At 39.6% G+C, this 20345-nt stretch overlaps 1 protein-coding gene across 6 annotated transcripts in view; it reads left to right on the top strand.

Moving 5' to 3' along the window:
* Nucleotides 1–20345, top strand: part of LOC134325082 (kelch-like protein 29) — a 279536-nt gene that overhangs the window by 113412 nt on the left and 145779 nt on the right. For all 6 annotated transcript variants that reach the window (XM_063007116.1, XM_063007115.1, XM_063007112.1 and 3 more), the window contains 2 exons: nt 4719–4857; nt 15929–16125. In XM_063007116.1, coding sequence (XP_062863186.1) covers nt 4719–4857; nt 15929–16125 — 336 coding nt within the window. The remainder of the gene's footprint in view (nt 1–4718; nt 4858–15928; nt 16126–20345) is intronic.

The following is a 20345-nucleotide window of genomic DNA, read 5'->3' as shown; positions in this document are numbered from 1 at the left end:
ACAGTAAAGTATGGAGCTGGGAGCCGTTTTTTTGCTTGGGCTTGGGATGTGTATTTCCTCTATAACTAGTCTTTGCTAACAAATTCTGACTGTAGTTTTCAATTTTTGATTTTTTTCTGTTGAAGTAAAAATCCTCTTCATATTTCCTTTAGTTACAGAAAGCAGGTACTGATGAGACCTTTTGTAACAGTGAAGTGGTATAAAGTGATCTTTTGAAAAGTGGGGGTTACTTTTTTAAATAACTTAATCTTATAATCTTAAAGAAACTAAAAGTTAAGGTTATAATGCAACCCCAAACATTAAGCCAAAATAACCTAAAACAGTTTCAAATAAATGTAATGGTGGTTGCATTTACATTTACATTTTTGGCATTTAGCCGACGCTTTTATCCAAAGCGACTTACAGTCTAGCAGTTAAGGGTTAAGGGCCTTGCTCAAGGGCCCAACAGTTGCAACCTGCGACCTTCTGCTTACTAGTCCAGTACCTTAACCACTAGGCTACTACTGCCCTTGCTACTGCGTTTGCCTCGCTCTCAAATATCCTGGGAAAACTAAGAAAATAGGCCAACATTAAATTACATAAACGTAAAAAGTGAATTACTTCTTATTGTAGATGTCCAAAAGCTTTAGTTGCCAACAATACATCAACAAAATGCTAATGTTATTTATTTGTGGTGTTGAGTACTTTTCTCCAATCTATTTTTAACCTAGATTTCTTGATGCTTAAATATCTAGTCAATATACATTATACATTTACATTTTAGATACATACATATTTATTGGCTTACAATGAAAGGTTATAGACACAATTGAAGATACACTATTGCCAGAATTTGACCACAATTGTCCATAAATTGTTGGATATCCCATTTTAAAACCATGTCCATCTTTTTGTCCAACCCCTTTGCAGCTATAACAACCTACACAGTTTTACACAGTGGGACAGTGGTAGCCTAGTGGGTAGAGCTTTGGGCTATTAACTGAATGATTAAGAGTTCAAATCCCAGCCACTGTTGGGCCCTTAACCCTCTCTGCTCCAGGGGCGCCGTACGATGGCTGACCCTACACTCTGACCCCAGCTTCCAAACAAGCTGGGATATGTGATGAAAGAATTTCGTTGTATTGTACACCTGTATACACTGATCAGCCATAACATTAAAACCACCTCCTTGTTTCCACACTCACTGTTCATTTTATCAGCTCCACTTACCATATAGAAGCACTTTGTAGTTCTACAATTACTGACTGTAGTCCATCTATTTCTCTACATACTTTTTAAACCTGCGTTCACCCTGTTCTTCAGTGGTCAGGACCCCCACAGGACCACTATAGAGCAGGGATTATTTAGGTGGTGGGTCATTCTCAGCCCTGCAGTGACACTGACATGGTGGTGGTGTGTTAGTGTGTGTTGTGCTGGTATAAGCGGATAAGACACAGCAATGCTGATGGAGTTTTAAAACACCTCACTGTCACTGCTGGCCTGAGAATAGTCCAACCAGAAATATCAAGCCCAGCGTCCTGTGACCACTGATGAAGGTCTAAAAGATGACCAACTCAAACAGCAGCAATAGATGAGCGAAAACTCCAGCAGCGCTGATCCTCTCATACCAGCACAACACACACTAACACACCACCACCATGTCAGTGTCACTGCAGTGCTGAGATCATACACCTAAATAATACCTGCTCTGTGGTGGTCCTGTAGGGGTCCTGACTATTGAAGAACAGGGTGAAAGCAGGCTAAAAAGGTATGTAGAGAAATACAGGGGTTGGACAATGAAACTGAAACACCTGTCATTTTAGTGTGGGAGGTTTCATGGCTAAATTGGACCAGTCTGGTGGCCAATCTTCTTTAATTGCACATTGCACCAGTAAGAGCAGAGTGTGAAGGTTCAATTAGCAGGGTAAGAGCACAGTTTTGCTCAAAATATTGCAATGCACACAACATTATGGGTGACATACCAGAGTTCAAAAGAGGACAAATTGTTGGTGCACGTCTTGCTGGCGCATCTGTGACCAAGACAGCAAGTCTTTGTGATGTATCAAGAGCCACGGTATCCAGGGTAATGTCAGCATACCACCAAGAAGGACAAACCACATCCAACAGGATTAACTGTGGACGCAAGAGGAAGCTGTCTGAAAGGGATGTTCGGGTGCTAACCTGGATTGTATCCAAAAAACATAAAACCACAGCTGCCCAAATCACGGCAGAATTAAATGTGCACCTCAACTCTCCTGTTTCCACCAGAACTGTCCGTCGGGAGCTCCACAGGGTCAATATACACGGCCGGGCTGCTATAGCCAAACCTTTGGTCACTCGTGCCAATGCCAAACGTCGGTTTCAATGGTGCAAGGAGCGCAAATCTTGGGCTGTGGACAATGTGAAACATGTATTGTTCTCTGATGAGTCCACCTTTACTGTTTTCCCCACATCCGGGAGAGTTACGGTGTGGAGAAGCCCCAAAGAAGCGTACCACCCAGACTGTTGCATGCCCAGAGTGAAGCATGGGGGTGGATCAGTGATGGTTTGGGCTGCCATATCATGGCATTCCCTTGGCCCAATACTTGTGCTAGATGGGCGCGTCACTGCCAAGGACTACCGAACCATTCTGGAGGACCATGTGCATCCAATGGTTCAAACATTGTATCCTGAAGGCGGTGCCGTGTATCAGGATGACAATGCACCAATACACACAGCAAGACTGGTGAAAGATTGGTTTGATGAACATGAAAGTGAAGTTGAACATCTCCCATGGCCTGCACAGTCACCAGATCTAAATATTATTGAGCCACTTTGGGGTGTTTTGGAGAAGCGAGTCAGGAAACGGACTGTGGGAGTAAACCGGAGCACCCGGAGTAAACCCACGCAGACACTGGGAGAACATGCAAACTCCACACAGAAAGGAGTACTACTTATGACTTTGTTGTTTGAAGAAAGCAATGTATTTACTGACACACAGCAAATAACTCCAGAAGCAACTGTCCATTAATAATTGCTTATTTTAAATCTTAATGTACCTTTGAGTTTCGTTAAATTGTTCGAAATTACATCTAAACCCTTTTTCCTTTACTATGAATCATCATGCTAAAATACAGTGCTAATGTAGAGATGAAAGGAAATGTCAGGCTTTTAAATTCAAACAATATAAGTGCTTAGGAGTGCAAAGAATAGAGGTTGAAAAAAAGCCCTGCCACTAATGCACAGATTCCATTGTACATATCGCATAATGGTTTTATATTTTAAATAAAAGTTGTATTTTTGACCATGTTTGAGGTCTTAGAAGAAGTAGTAGTTTAGTTATTTTAACCAGGTCAGTTATCAAACTCAAAATGAAGCAGCAACATCAATGTTTTCATGGCTTAAACTAACAACTAGACCCTGGAAGACTGCAAATGGGCATAGCTGTTTTGATAAATGATATTAACAATTGAACTCTGCCACTGGTAGCTTGGTGATGAAGGTACTGGACTAGTGATCAGAAGACCACTGGTTTAAGCCCCACCACCACCAAGTTGCCACTGTTTGGTTCCTGAACCCTCTTAACCCTCTAATGTTCGGATTGCATTCAGTCACAATTGTAACTTGCTTTCTAAGAAAGCTTCTGCTAAATTCCAGCAATGTACTTTTCTAGGCATGAGCTGTTAGAGTTTGATGCAATATGCAAAACACTGCTAAACTTAAGGAACAGGAGGAACTTAATAGTACAAGGTATATAGTTTTAAAAAGGGATGGTGCAGTGGGTAGTGCTGTCGCCCTACAGCAAGAAGGACCTGGGTTCAATTCCCTCGCCAGACTTTCTGTGTGGAGTTTGCATTTTCCCCATGTGTTTGTGTGGGTTTTCCTCAGGTGCTCAGGGCGATTGAAGCTACTAAAAAGTGACCAAAGTGTGAGTACGTGTGAGTACGTGTGAGTACGTGTGAGTACGTGTGTGTACGTGTCTGCTCTGTGATGGACTGGCAACATGTCCAGGGTGTTTCCTACCTTTTGCCTAATGAATCAGACCCACCACCATCCTGACTAGGATAAAGTGGTGGTAAAAAGACAATGCAGGAATGAATTAATGAATAAAGTCTTAAAGACATATTACAGACATATTACAGAAGCAATGCCAAATGGCAGTAAGCACCATGTCACTGTGCAGTGGAAGAAAGAAGAATTTTTTATTTGTTGCCCAGCACAGTGAACGTAACGTTACTACCAAAGCAACCATGAAGCTATTTAGTGCCAAAAAGCAGAACATTGTTGACAAGCCGAGTCACTGATCTGCATTTCACTTACTGAAGCCAAAATACTTCTGAAACATGCTTCTCTATAACTGATTACACTGGGAAAACTTCCTTCCTTCCTTCCTTCCTTCCTTCCTTCCTTCCTTCCTTCCTTCCTTCCTTCCTTCCTTCCTTCCTTCCTTCCTTCCTTCCTTCCTTCCTTCCTTCCTTCCTTCCTTCCTTCCTTCCTTCCTTCCTTCCTTCCTTCCTTCCTTCCTTCCTTCCTTCCTTCCTTCCTTCCTTCCTTCCTTCCTTCCTTCCTTCCTTCCTTCCTTCCTTTGCATACATACATACATACATTGACCTTTGGCCCTTTATGCACATTTTATTTCCACATCTTTTTCAGCTCACTAAACTCAGAAACGTGCTAATCAAATACTTTTTATTATTTAACTGTTTTTGAAGTTTTAATTAAAGAAAATTGCTATTTGTCTTCTTTTTTTTGTTCTACAGAAATGTTGAAAGAATTGAACCAGCAGCGGCGAGCGAAAGAATTTACAGACCTGAAAATAATTGTTGAAGGCAAAGAGTTTGAAGTCCATCAAAATGTTCTAGCTTCCTGCAGCTTGTATTTCAAGGACATGGTTAAAAGGTTTGCTCTCTCCTGTTGTTGATCCTCTCTGTTCTTTTTATAGGGCACATTTGTGTGGCTTTCTTTACCCTCCCGCTCTCTTGCAGGTGAGAAGACCTCGGTTCCTATCACAGGGCCAGTAGCCATTCCTCCTGTCGCTCAAATGAATGTGTTTAATTGTTGCAAAGGTCAACATGTCTCCTGCCCTTTCTTCAAACTAAATGAGCACATTTACATTTTAATAGGCAGAAAAAAGTTCCATGACTGGGGATTTTCTTTTTAAACACATTGAAAATGTCAGACTGGAATCTGGAATATCAAATCAGCACTTCACTCTGCCTCTTTCCTTTAAGTGCTTGGAGTTGCAGTGCTAGCTGTCCTAATTCATTGTTATCGGCTACGATTCAGTGCAGATTTCTATGCAAACTCACACACTGCTGAGTCAGAAAATCAAACAGAAATCAAATCCACATAGAAATATGAGACTTCTCTTTTTAACTTTTATGACAAACACCTTTGTATTGGGTTTTATTCATAAAAAAAAGGGCGTATTAAGAGGCACCATACACAATATTTTAGAGGCAGAAATTTACAGCTTTTTCCCCACACCATGTACAATATACCAAAAATATAAGCCAAATCAATTTTGTGAATTTCTTTAATCAGGCAGTCTCTGCACAAATATGAGAGTTTTCTTTTTAACTTTTATGACAAAACACGTTTGTTTTGGGTTTTATAAGAAACTTTTTTGACCTTATTGATTATTTTCTGATATTTGGCACAAAAAAGTATGGTAAAGGACATGACTGTGCAAAGACGCACATGTTTCATGCAGGGGCATCATACATTTTCTAGAGGCAGAGATTTACAGCTTTTTTTCCCCATACCATGTACAGTATACCAAAAATATAAGCCAAATTAATTTTGTGAATTGACTCTGATGACTGACAGTGGCGTTTCCTGTCTCTGAGTCTCTGCACCTCATCGGCATTAATTTGCTGCACCTGGGAGAGCCCTTTCCATATATGGCCACCTGAGTTTTCGGGCATTTTTTTCTGTAAATGTCATCCTTTTCTTTTTTGAGCGAGTGCATGCGGTGTGACTAACACACTCATCACTATGTTCTATCATCCATCAGGTTTTCTTTTCTGTTGTTTTGGCCAGTTGTTTTCATATGTGCAAGGCTTTACCTGCCATTCCTTACCAGTTATCCACCTCGTTATGCATATTGATATTGCATGCCACTAACAGAATGGCAAATACTGGATTGTTTGATTAATTCCTTACTAAGACTAAAGTTCCTATTCTGATTTCTCTTTACCTCCTCTTTTCAGTGATGTAAGTAGCGTGTCTGAGTTCACAGAATGTTGCTACAGTGCCAGACTGACATGTACAAGAAAAAAGCCCTGTGCCCAGTGCAGTGTGACTGTTTTGGTTTTTAAGATGAAAAGCTTTTAAAGGTGAAAAAGATATTGATTTTCATAACAATGTGTGATGTGTGGAAAAAATGTACATCTCTGCCTTAAGAATATGTACAACAAGATATACAAAATGTTGGAAAGAATAAAAGGATAAAAAGATTACAAAAAGATAGGTTTGCCTTGAAGGATTAATAAAAGCCATACAAAAATATGCGTCACAATACCTATCACAGTACTGGCTCAATCAAAGCCAGTTTTCTATTTTTTTAAACATTAAATCTGTATATGTTTGTTGAATATTGCAATTAAAATCATTATAATTGGGGTTATATTTGAAAATATCTAGAAACATGAAATTGAAATGAACTGGAACATCAGTTGAAGTTACCTTGACCAAATCAGTGCCCAGTCATATGACTAAATGGGCACAGATTCCCACAGACATACTTTAAAGTTCTGTAAGAAGCCTTCTGAGAAGAGTGTCTGTTAATATACGTGAATGTATTTAAATGCAAATACAGATGTGGAGAAAAGTTTAATTGAAGTTTCTGCACCATTCATTAGGTTATTAAGTTATTAAGTTAACTTAATTGCATAGGACTAAATGTCAGTTTCTAAACCAATTTGTCATGTTGGTTTAAAATTAAAGACCATCATGATTTATGATTGGATATTTAGAGTCATTACAAATTCATAACCATTGCTCTTATCCTAATAACACTTTAGTCTAATGTCTGTTAATGTTTTATGTTTTTTTTTTCTTGTCTTGTTTTCAAGATTAACATATACACCGATGAGGCATAACATTATGACCACCTTCCTAATATTGTGTTGGTCTGCAAAACAGCCCTGCGACTGCAATGCCCTGTGTACAGTAGCTCGTCTGTTGGATCGGACCACACGGGCCAGCCTTCGCTCCCTACATGCATCGGTGAGCCTTGGCCGCCCATGACCCTGTCGCCAGTTTACCACTGTCCCTTTCTTGGACCATTTTTGATAGATACTGACCACTGCAGACCGGGAAGATCCCACAAGAGCTGCAGTTTTGGAGATGCTCTGACCCAGTTGTCTAGCCATCACAATTTGACCCTTGTCAAACTCGCTCAAATCCTTACGCTTGCCCATTTTTCCTGCTTCTAACATCAACTTTGAGGATGAAATGTTCACTTGCTGCCTAATATATCCCCCCCCCACTAACAGGTGCCGTGATGAAGAGATAAACAGTGTTATTCACTTCACCTGTCAGTGGTCATAATGTTATGCCTGGTCGGTGTATGTGTCAGGCAATTAACTAGTGCAGTGTATCCACCGAGATGACATACAGGCCATTAAAACTAATACATTCACATTTTGCATGTTGCCTGTTTTGGCATGTCCTTATTGCCCGTCATACAAGATGCAGTGAAGCCACAAGGACAAATGTAAAGTAGATCGTTGGCTCTTTAGCTCATGGATATGGTCTGTTCTTTGCTTGCCTATCTTGTGAGCAGCAGCTATGAAAATTGCATTAGGAGCAATAACAGTGAGCGTAGATTTGACTCTGTTTTCAGTGAAGCACATAATGTGCTGATACACCTCTCTAAGCTATTTGAGTTCCACTGCCATTTGAAGGTTGAATGGAAGTAGAGAAAGTCTTACAACTGAGTTACCAGGCTTCTTTGATTACTAAAAGCACAGATGGCTAGACAGATAAGGTCAATGATATTATTGCTGGATAATGCTAAAATTTGTGCTGGAGGGATCAAACCAAAATCATGTCAGTCATATCTGGTCTAACCCCCCAAACCCTATCTGAAAGATAAAATGTACTTGCTACTTTCATACCTTTTGAACGTATGCATAGGTGCATAAAGAAACCCCACTGGCTTTTTCTATTACTGTATGAGCACCTTTGTTATACAGTCCCTGACAGAAGTTCTGTCGCTTATCCCTGTTGTGGAAACAAAAGCTTATAACCTGACTTTAAATTCATCCATTGGTTTTAGAAATTACTCATATGAAAGCTGAAACCCTCCCAAATGAGGTTTAATTGACGAAAATAAATTTGCTTCACTGCAGAAATATTGATCATTTAATGAACACAGATCAGGTCAGATTTTGGCAAGACAAAAGTTTTGTCGCCTTGTCATATAATGCACCCAATCCTAGTTTACAGCCTCACCTGTGCTCACTAATTGATCGGTTAATTAGTGGGTGTGTATAAAAAGAACCCCAGCACCCCAGACCTTCACTTGAACTGCAACTTCACCTCTGACAACATGCCAAAAATCCACCCTGTGACCAAAGCCTTGATTATCAAGAGGCTGAAGACCAGATCCACTGCAGAGGTGGCTGGCACCTTTAATGTGTCTCAGCGTCAAGTACAAAGAATTAAAAAAAGATTTGAAGAGACTGGAGATGTTTTTGACAAGCCCAGGTCCGGCAGACCCCGCAAGACAACTGCTAAGGAGGAACGTTTGTTGGTTAGAAAATCCAAAGCCAGCCCCTCTTCCACTGCAGCAGAGCTCCACCAGGCCTGGTCACCTCAAGTCCCTGTGTCAACTAGAACAGTTTGTAGGATTCTGTCTCGAAATGGCCTCCATGGTCAAATCAGTGCCCAGAAGCCAGCACTAAACAAAAGGCCCACAGCCTGCTAAACAGATGGATGCTGGAAAAGTGGCAGAAGGTGGATTTCTCAGATGAATCTTCAGTTGAATTACACCACAGCCACCGCAAATACTGCAGGAGACCTACTGGAGCCCGTATGAATCCAAGATTCACCCAGAAAACTGTTAAGTTTGGTGGTGGAAAGATCATGGTCTGGGGTTACATTCAGTATGGGGGTGTGCGAAACATTTGCAAGGTGGAAGGAAATATCAATAGCTTAAAATATCAAGAAGTATTAGCTACCTCTTACATTCCCAATCATAAAAGGGGTCAAATTTTGCAGCAGGATGGTGCTCCATCTCATACATCCATCTCTATATCAAAGTTCCTCAAGGCGAAGAAGATCAAGGTGCTCCAGGACTGGCCAGCCCAGTCACCAGACATGAACATCATTGAGCATGTTTGGGGTAGGATGAAAGAGGAAGCTTGGAAGACAAAACCAAAGAATCTTGATGAACTTCTTTGCTATACCTGATGACTTCATCAATAAATTGTATGAATCATTGTCGAACCGCATGGATGCAGTCCTTAAAGCTCATGGAAGTCACACAAAATATTAAATATGGCTCTAATAGCACCACAACTTCATTCACCAATGTTATGAAACATATCTTTGTATTTAAAGTAAATTATTTGTTTGATTTTCACATTACTTTCTGTGGGCGACAAAACTTTTGTCTTGCCAAAATCTGACCTTTCTGTGTTCATTAAATGATCAATATTTCTGCAGTGAAGCAAATTTATTTTCGTAAATTAAACCTCATTTGGGAGGGTTTCAGCTTTCATATGAGTCATTTCTAAAACCAATGGATGAATTTAAAGTCAGGTTATAAGCTTTTGTTTCCACAACATGGATAAGCGACAGAACTTATGTCAGGGACTGTATAGTACTAAAATTTGATGTGTAACTGACATATGGCTACACAACTTTGGTCAGAGCAGCCAGATTGAAATTTACACTATAAACAGAATGAACACAGTAGTAGTGCTATACTGTGTTCTTGTTTATAAAAGTTTTATGCCAAATAAATTTTAATATAAATAAAATATTTTTCCCCCAGTTTTCTTCCATGTTGTATTCAATTACCCTGATCGCATTATGCTTCACCTCTACCGATACAACCCTCCACTGCTGACTGAGGAGCTTTGCAACTGACACACGCCCCCTCCGACACATGTGCTGTACCGACTGCACCTTTTCACCTGCACAAGACGAGTTCATATGCGGATCAGCCTTGAGCACGATGAGCCACACCCTGATCAGCAATATTCTCCAACTCTGCACAGGTGCCGTCAATCAGCCAGCAGAGGTCGTAATTGCATCAGTTATGAGGAGCCCTGGTTCGGCTTGTCCCACCCTGTGAACAACAGCCAATAGTTGTTCATGTGGCCGCCCAGCCAGATGGCAGAGCTGAGGTTCGATACCATGTATTCGAAATCCCCTTTCTGGAGTGCTAGCGTATTTTACCGCTTCGCCACCAAGAGACATAGATTGACTGAGATGGCTCAACATAAAGATACAAAATCTCTTCCAGCTTTCTCTAGATGTTTGACCCTGTAAAAGTTTCAGCCACAGACGAAAGTGCCTTCACTGTGCTCCTGTGCTTTCCTGTGTAGATATACAATTAGAAAAATTTCAAGGTAATATCTTGTTTAGATTATAGAATATTAATATATACTTAAGATCAAATATGTGCACAAATATTGTGTAACTATCTAAAATAAACAATGGACTAAATGCCATGTATTTATTTAGAAAGATGTTTTGATATACTTATATTGGGTGGCTGATAAAGAATACTGTAAATTAACATCTACGATTATCTATAATCATGAACGGTAAATTTTGATCTCCTAGTGGGAATTATTCTGTATAGTCTTGTGGACTTTAAGGTGGGGTGTTGTTTTGCACTTGTGGTCACATTAAGGAAGGCTATCTGTTTAAACTAGTTTTGTATATGGATCACATTAAAATGGAAAAATAAACAGCCCGAGACAAAATTAGATTTGAGCAGAAAACAGGAATCTGCATTTTGCAGATGTGGCCTTAGTAGCCTCAGATTTATCCAGGATTTTCAACAATGTCTAGAAAATATAATCCACTGACTTCCCCCAATCTGTCATGGAGCATTTAAAAAAGCCAAACGTATTTAGGAGTATTGATACTTTGAATGAGTTTTCCAATAGCCTGTATTTGCTGTTAAAAGAAAAAAAAATGAGCCTTTGATGGACGCATCAAAAAATTTTTAAAAGAAAGCTGGTCATTGCCTACTTATCCATCATTTCTCTCAGTGAAGCATGTTTATCCAGTCATCTGTAAAAAGCACCTGCTGTGTTCTTTCTTCTTATATAGAAGCTATATTAAAAACTAAATCACATGATTTGCGTTCAGATTACAGCACTTTTTAGATTGGAAATGTTTTAGGTTGTTCTGTTATCATTATGTAGTAATGAGGTTATATAAAAAAAACTCTTTAATTACTTTTTATAATTGCCGCTCAGGTGGTGCAGCAGTAAAACACGCTGAACACCAGAGCTGGGATCTCGAATACATCGTATCGAATCTCAGCTCTGCCTGCCGGCTAGGCTGAGCGGCCACACGAACAACGATTGGCCCGTTGTTCAGATATGGGTGGGATTAAGCCGGGTAGGGTCTCTCTTTCTCATAACTAATGCAATTACGACCTCTGCTGGCTGATTGATGGCGCCTGCACAGAGATGAGAAAAGAGTGCTGTCAGGGTGTGTCTCTCCGTACACAGTGTTGAGCTGCACTGCACTCGTCAAAGTGTAGGTGATAAGATGCATACAGCATGCTGCCCACGTGTCGGAGGGGGCGTGGGTTAGCTTTGTTCTCCTCAATCAGAGCAGGGATCGGCATTGGTGGAGAGGAAGCATGACGCAATCGGACAATTGGACGTGCTAAAAAAGGGAGAAAAAAGGGGTGACTTTTTTTCATTCACTTTAGAGATTTTATTGCAGCTTTTTTATTATCTTTTTTAGAGGCCTTACTTGTTTTAGTAAGTAATTATCAGAAAGACAATATTTACCTTTACTTAATCTACTCCAAAACATATAAACTGTATTTAGGGTCTGTGTCTCTTACAATGATATACAAAATATTAATAAATTTTAGATTCAAATTTAGGTTTAATAATTTGTCTGCAATTTATTCTACAGTAATGATACAACAATAGATACAAAGTTAGTTACACAAAAGGAAATATTAATATATCTTCTCCTTGCTACACAGAGAACATGATTTTTTTTTGGTTGCCAGTTATATAAAAATAATATCGAAATATAACCCACCAATATGATAATTTGACTTTTCGTCACATGAATAACAGATTGTAATAAGTACACCGACTAAGCATAACATTATGACCACTGACAGGTGAAGTGAACAACACTGATTATCTCTTCATCACGGCACCTGTTAGTGGGTGGGATATATTAGGCAGCAAGTGAACATTTTATCCTCAAAGTTGATGTGTTAGAAGCAGGAAAAATTGACAAGCGTAAGGATTTGAGCGAGTTTGACAAGGGCCAAATTTTGATGGCTAGACAACTGGGTCAGAGCATCTCCAAAACAGCAGCTCGTGTGGGGTGTTCCCGGTCTGCAGTGGTCAGTATCTATCAAAAGTGGTCCAAGGAAGGAACAGTGGTAAACCGGCAACAGGGTCATGGGCGGCCAAGGCTCATTGATGCACGAGGGGAGTGAAGGCTGGCCCATGTGGTCCGATCCAACAGACGAGCTACTGTAGCTCAAATTGCTGAAGAAGTTAATGCTGGTTCTGATAGAAAGGTGTCAGAATACACAGTGCATCTCAGTCGCAGGGCTGTTTTTGCAGAAAAAGGGGGACCAACACAATATTAGGAAGGTGGTCATAATGTTATGCCTGATCGGTGTATTTATTAAGTGCTAATATAAAAAAGTGCTTGTGTGTAATTTACAAGGTTACCAGGAGTTTCCTCAGTAGAGGTCTGTTAAGTTTTCTGCCTAAACCACAATTTTAAAGCAAGTAGTTTAAAGTTGTAACATCAGTAATAGATTTTTTGGGTGCTGTTTTTAGTCAGTGTAAATTAATAACTGTACTTTATTACTGTATATGTTTGTACCATCAAAAACACTCCGTGTTTAGTCAAAATACTGTCTTCCTGAAGCTGCCAATTCTTTTAATCCAACAACTAAACACATAATAGTTTGCTGATTGTGCTAATATAATTTTATTTTCTTTATTTCACCCAACAAACATCCTCACACAATACATTATCATCTGTTACTTTTTGCTTTTTGTTGTATTGCTGACCACAATAAACTGCATTTCTGCTCTTGGTTTTTCTTTTCAGGAGTAACATTCTTGATTTTCCAGCCCTTTCCAGCCACTTACTGTATTTTTTTGCCTCTTCCCCCCAGTCAGGCCAGGCCTATCCGTTGACTAATACGTCCGTTCATGTACAGGTCATGATGCACTTAACTTTGGCAGCAGCTGAAAGGTGTTTTAAGACTAAACCCAGGTCCCAGTCATGGAACGATCCCTTTTCCCATCGAGGATGGCTGCTGGCTCTCTGGCAGGACCGACTCTCTCGCCTTTACTTTCTCTTCTGTTTTTTCCTACTTTCATTCACTGCTCTCTGTCCTTATTCCTAATTGTCCGTCTGTGTCTGTTTAAATGTCTTTATGCCTATACAGTGTTGTGAACTGCCAAGAATTCTAATTTGCTGGACTATATTGTAGGTTTATGCAGATATATGGCAATTTCTTATGTACACCTACTTGCCTTATCTAGTGAGGCTGTGTGGCCTACCACTTCATGGCTTCTAGATTTGCTCTATAGAATTATAGTTTACCAAGACAGCTGGCATGGGATAGACTTGATCCATATTGGAAAGGTGGTATTCTGTAACATTGTTAATTTAGCTTAACTCTTTAGCTTCGCTCTGGTTTGTGGCAACTGCATGAATGAGAGACTGATTTTAAATACTGTTAATAAACAGCTTAATACACTTAATCCTCTAGTTAGAATTTTGCAAGTGTATGCAGTGTCCACTGTGTAGGTATACAGTGATTCCCTCTTGCTTATTTGTTACTTAGGCACAATTTGGCAGACACCTGGTACCATGTTCATAAGTGCAAAATTGTCAGAGGGCTACCAAATTGCTACACTGTAGTTGTAGGCAACACATGGCATTTAAACATAAAACGCTAATCCTTTCCACTAATAGAAAAAAATTATCTAAATCATGCTAGATAAAATAACCTCTCTGCTCACAGCATAACAAACTTGTAGTGGTCAAGCATTTAGGCCTGTACCATTCTCTTGGTGTAGGCAGCATAACATCACTGTTCATCAACAGTTTAGTAGTCTTTAAAACACAAGCTTCTGTCATTTTTATGATGAATCCTTCTTTAAATTCACTTAGATCTTTTTGTACTACCATTTTGTCTTGAAATCAAAATCAACTAGTCCTTCTCACCAATTTTATACGATTCAAAGCATGGCAGGATTATAATTTTTTTTTTGCATTTTCTCCCTTTTCTCTTGATTTTTAGCGTGTCCAATTTTTACCCAATTCTGCTATGCTTCCTCTCTACTGGTGCTGACCCCCACCCCTGATTGAGGAGAGTGAACTGACACACGTCCACTCCCATTTTTTCACCTGCACCAGAAGAGTTCATATGCGAATCAGCCCTGTGCACGGAGAGCCACACCCTGATCAGCATTATTCCTCTACTCTGTGCAGACGCCATCAACCAGCCAGCAGAGGACGTAGTTGCATCAGTTATGAGATCCCTATCTGGCTCCCTAACCCTGTATGAACAACAGCCAAACGTTGTTCATATAGCCGCCCAGCCAGCCGGATGGCAGAGCTTAGATTCGATACGATGTATTTAAAATCCCAGATCTGGTGTTCTAGAGTATTTTAGCACTGTGCCACCTGAGTGGCTTCAATCACAGATTTCAGGGATTTTTAAATAAAAGTGCCAAATTTCATGGCAGTCATTAAAAACACTAAATACGTTAAATGCATTAAATTGAATAATATAATGAATGGAAGCTACAGTACACAGCACAGCCTACCCTAATGGTTCAACAGTGCGAGGCTCTGTCTCAAATATGTATAAGTAGTAGTGTAGTGTAGAATAGTATTTTTAGCTGCTTTAAACTTCGACATCTTGGACATTTTGACTAACCGATTGCCACTGAATTGCCGTAGGACTGCCTGATAGTGCAAATTAACCAGTAAACGTGAGACACTTGAATGCTACATGAATGAAACATGTTAAATCAGTAAACACACACCTTCACACTACTTTAATATTACACAGGAAACGGCTAATTTCACGGTCTATGACAAGATTTTCACTGGCGTGAATTAGGTAGGGCTTTAGTTATTGGACCACACCTCAGATCACAGACAATAACACATCAGTCGTTAGTTAAGCTTGTCTTTGAGCCATGCAGTCATTTGCAGAAATTGAATATCTTTCCAGAAAAGCGCTATGACAAGTCAATGCAACAGAAAATACATTACAGCAATTTTCTCATCAATAGCAAGTTTGTCTGTGCATTCAATACTACCTGGCTAGCATTAAGCCTTTTGTTAGCCTGTAATTAGTCCGTTATTGTGAGTTTTTACTTGATGGATGATATGGGGTGATGGTTTAAGCCCCATACCTGTAGACGTTGACTTATTTCCCAAACAGAGTTGCTGAGCCTTTGCATGTTACTCAGCTCTAACGAGATGTACTTAGCTATCTGCCTTACCTAAACGAGCTGCTGCTCCATTAGTGGCCCATCCAGTCTTCACTTTCCAAATGCCTTTACACATGTATTATGCATGAAGATGCATAACACCCGGTTCAGGTTTTTCCTCAAGCTGTGCTACACTTCTCAGAGAATCTCAGCTCCACTGTTCACACTTTGGTCATTAAGAATGTGAATGCATGACAGGTTTTAATTATTGCTGATACTCTTTCTTAATGGGGATGCTCAAACAGTAACCTCTGTGCCATCTCCAGGTTGGCCGGCGAGAGCAGGAACGGTGAAAAGTTGATGCTGACGATGAACAACATTGATGCTGATGTTCTGGAGCTGCTGCTAGAGTTTGTCTATACAGGCTCCCTCATCATAGACTCAGTTAATGCCAAGACCTTACTGGAGGCTGCTAACAAGTTCCAGTTCAACACTTTCTGCAAAGTCTGTGTGTCGTTTCTGGGTGAGCATTCATGCATTATGAAGCAATTTATCTTTTTTTTCTTTTCACTGTATGAGAAGGTGTAGATTTGTATTGAGGGTGATGAACTTAATAAATCAATAAATATGCAAAGAAAATATTTACACTTTTCATAGATTTGCACTGTGCAGGTCCACAAGTTTATTTCTACGAGGGTTCTTCAAAAAGAATTTCAGAAACAAATTACATCACTTTTCTACATAGTCACCTTTAAGATGCATTTTATCCCAGCGTCGTACCAACTTTTTAATGCCATCAGCAAAAAATGTTTTTGGTTGAGTGCGTAGCCACTGATGCACCACTGCTTTCACATCATCACATAAAAATCTTCTTTCCATTAAAGCTTATTTGAGCGTCCAAAAAGGTGGAAATCAGATGGCGCTAAATACGGAATATAAGCTCACTACAAGTTTCTCAGACACGACTGATTACTACTCCTCCCACCCTCACCGTTTCCAATAAACATATAAAAGTGTGGAAACTTTTTGAAGATCCCTCATAGATGGTCTATTTTGATTATAGAGAGTACCTATGTAGAATTTACAAAAACATACTAAATGCCATATTGATACTTTGTATTTTATTGGTGGAACTACTTTATACAGTATATGAGGTCTACTAATTATGGATGATCATTGTACAACCAATAATTGCTAACATTTTATTAACTGATATTTTTAGAAATGTAGTGTTTTTTTAAAGAAAATATAGTGCAGTAGATTTAAAGACTCATACATATAGGCTTTATAAGTAAAGTAATAATGCTGTGTTTCACAGCAGCATAACTAAAGAAAAAAAGAAAAATCTTCCTCTGAAGATTTAAATATAATAACTAGCACACCAGAGCTGGGATTTCGAACACATCGTATCGAATCTCAGCTCTGCCATCCAGTTGTCTGCAAGTCGGCTGTTGTTCATAGGGTACGATAACCCGGATAGGGACTCCACATAACTGAGCGAATTACGACCTCTGCTGGATGGTTAATGGCATCTGCACAGAGTTGAGGAATAATGCTGATCTGGGTGTGGCTCTCTGTACACAAAGCTCATCCGCATATGAACTCGCCTTGTGCAGGTAAAAAGATGCAGTCGGCTACTGAACACGTCGGAGGGGGTGTGTGACAGTCTCGCTCTTCTCAATCGGGGTGGGGTCAGCTCCAGTGGAAAGGAAGCGTAATGCAATCGGGTAAAAATTGGACGCGCTAAAATTGGGAGAAAAAGGGAGAAAATGCATTAAAAAACATTGATTTTATACAAAAACTAATTTCCAATGTGTCTTTTCCAATTAAAAGTGAAGCAAATAAATAAGTCTATATGAATCACTTATCCAGGGTGTCTATTGAAAAAAAAAGAAACAAACATGTACTTAATGAGACCAGACTAAAAAGGGGGTGGGTTCTTCAATGCTGTGTAAGGACCCTGGTTGCCCAGGGCGCCTGCACAGAAGTGGAGGAGGGCAGAGATTGGTGTACACGAAACCAACCTCACATGCAAATCCACCAAATGACTCCACATTGACACCTGTGGTCACATAATTTGCTTTCAACTAATGTGAAATAGTAGTGATGGTTTTAATACTACCTGTTAAAAAAAAGAAAAAAGTGCCTACATTTAAATTCCTCTGTTAATTATGTAATCTGTGCTTAAGAATGTGTATAGCGGAGCCGCTCAGGTGGCGCAGCGGTAAAAAAGTACGCTAGCGCACCAGAGTTGGGGTTTCGAATACATCGGATCGAATCTCAGCTCTGCCTTCTGACTGTGCTGGGCGGCTGCATTAACAATGTTTGGCTGTTGTTCATAGTTGTAAAAAGTCGGATCAAAGGTCCTCATAACTGGTGCAACTGCGGCCCCTGCTGACTGACTGATGGCGCCTGCACAGGGCTGAGGAATAATGCTGATGGGGGTGTGGCCCTCCATACACAGTGCCCGTCAGTGTATGAACTGGACTTGTGCAGGTGAAAAATGCAGTCTGTACTGACTGTACGTGCCGGAGGGGGCGTATGTCCGTTCAGAGGCGTCCTCAGTCATCAGGGAAGGGTCGAATAAGTATAGAGGACGCAATCAGGGTAATTGGACATGACTAGATTAGGGGAGAAAAATTGGGGGGGGGGGGAGAATGTGTATAGCGTAGTGGTTAAGGTACTGGACTAGTAGTCGAAAGGTCGCTGGTTCCACCCCACCACTGCCAGGTTGCCACTGTTGGGCCCTTGAACAAGGCCCCTAACCTTTGATTGCTTAGACAATATACTGTCACAGTATTGTAAGATAAAAGTGTCTGCTAAATGCCGAAAACGTAAATGTAAATTATGTAAAAATGTAAAGGCTTTGAAATGTTAAGGTTTTTAAGTTAAAGTGCTAAATTTTTTTCCTCCAATGGTGAAGTACAGCAGAATTACAGTAGCTATAAAGCTTTCTCATACAAAGCTTAAACACTATATGCTGCTGTATATAGCAGTAAATGAATAAAAACATGACAAGTTAAGAGTTATGCAAGTTATGCAGTTTTGTATTAGATCTTTATTAATTCTGTAACATTTCTCCAAATATGGCCCAAAGCTACCCAGAGAGCTCTGCTATATATTTTGTATATGTGAGGAGGAACATTAATGAAAGGTAAATTAGTGAACGTTATCTTCATCAGCTATTCTACTTTGCCTTCCTGTGAGAGCTCATTTGTCTTCTTCTGCCACACTCAGTCTGCCACATACTGAGCTGATTGACAGGTTTCGTCTTGTGTGGACTGGAGCGAGTTATTAGTACACTAGTCCATCATCACAGTTATTAGAACTGCTTTCACACAATTTGTAAAAAAGAAAAAGATCCCCAGACATTTATACTGTACTCCTGAGACTCCTGAGATTCCTAAGTTGTATGACATTTTGCAATAATTTAGCGATTGCTAGTAATTTGACTGCATAAATGTCAAATATTTTATTTATACATCACACACTTTAACAAACCATGAAGATTGAAATCATACATATTTTAGCATGGAATCTGGTCAACCATCCGCGGCAGCTGTGGGCGAGTGTATCAGTAGACTGGATTCAGTCTATGACACTTCCTGTGCGTGGCTGCTGTGCTGAAATATTGAAGCTATTGTACACTTTGAATGCGTAATATTTCACCAACCTGCTGTGTATTTTCCTTTGCTGCACATAAAGTCTGTTTTAATACTCATTTAATTGGCCTGTGGGCTTTGTTTTAAATAATGCCCTTTGTGATTTAGCAGTGATGAGAAATTACCACTCTGGTTTACTGCGTTTAAAAGTAAAATAAAAAAGTCTGGAGGGTGATGGAGTTTTGACAGCTTAGTTTCTTTTTTTCCTCTCTCTAGTGCCACTGCCATTGACTTTCACTGGGATTTTCCACTTAATAATCCATGAACACCTCAAGTCGTATGAAATGACATTCTCTTCTGTAGGAATTCATTGCAGAAGTGCAGCAATATTCTATATAAAAAGAGGAGTGGATAAAAATAACTGCATTCACTGGAGTGCTGCAAGGAATAAATGATAAACAGTCAGTGTGGATAGAAAGTCAGAATTCAGTAAGACATTTTTATAGAAGACATTTCGTTATTAGATTTCATTGGCCTGTTGTTTTTATTACTTATGGTTAGGGATGTAACGATACACTCTACCCATGATGCGATACGATTTACTATTTAGGGTTCACGATACAATTGTTTCCCGATATTTTTTAACAAAATGAAACTGAAGACAAATTATGACAAAGTTAATAAAATAAAATAAAATACTGTATTTGTGCTTATCTTTTATTTATCTAAATAATGAATGCCCTTTTATTTCTGAGGTAGGTACAAACTATGCCAAATAATGCGTATTGTGTAAAGAAAAACTGAAATGAAATTTTTAAACAAATCCAACATTATAAATAAATGAAAAATACAAATAAAGAAAGTATCCTCACATGAATAAATTTGGCTGGAAAATCTCCCTACCTGGCAACTTTGTGAAGTGCCGTCAACCAGGCGAGGTGAATAGCGCCAGTGCCCTCTGCTGTTCAAAGTGAATATCAATTCATCTTAAATGAATAACCGATTCAAATCGCGGCACATGTGCAATAATTTTTAACTGTCTTATGGTGCATCGTTACATCCCTACTTATGATAACTATGAAAGTTAATAGTTTGGCCTAGAATTGGTTGAAGTTGGTACATGGGGCGGGATCTGTGTCAA

This window comes from Trichomycterus rosablanca, chromosome 13, assembly GCF_030014385.1.
Source record: "Trichomycterus rosablanca isolate fTriRos1 chromosome 13, fTriRos1.hap1, whole genome shotgun sequence".
Classification (NCBI taxonomy): Eukaryota; Metazoa; Chordata; class Actinopteri; order Siluriformes; family Trichomycteridae; genus Trichomycterus; species Trichomycterus rosablanca.
This window is presented reverse-complemented; position numbering and strand designations above follow the sequence as displayed.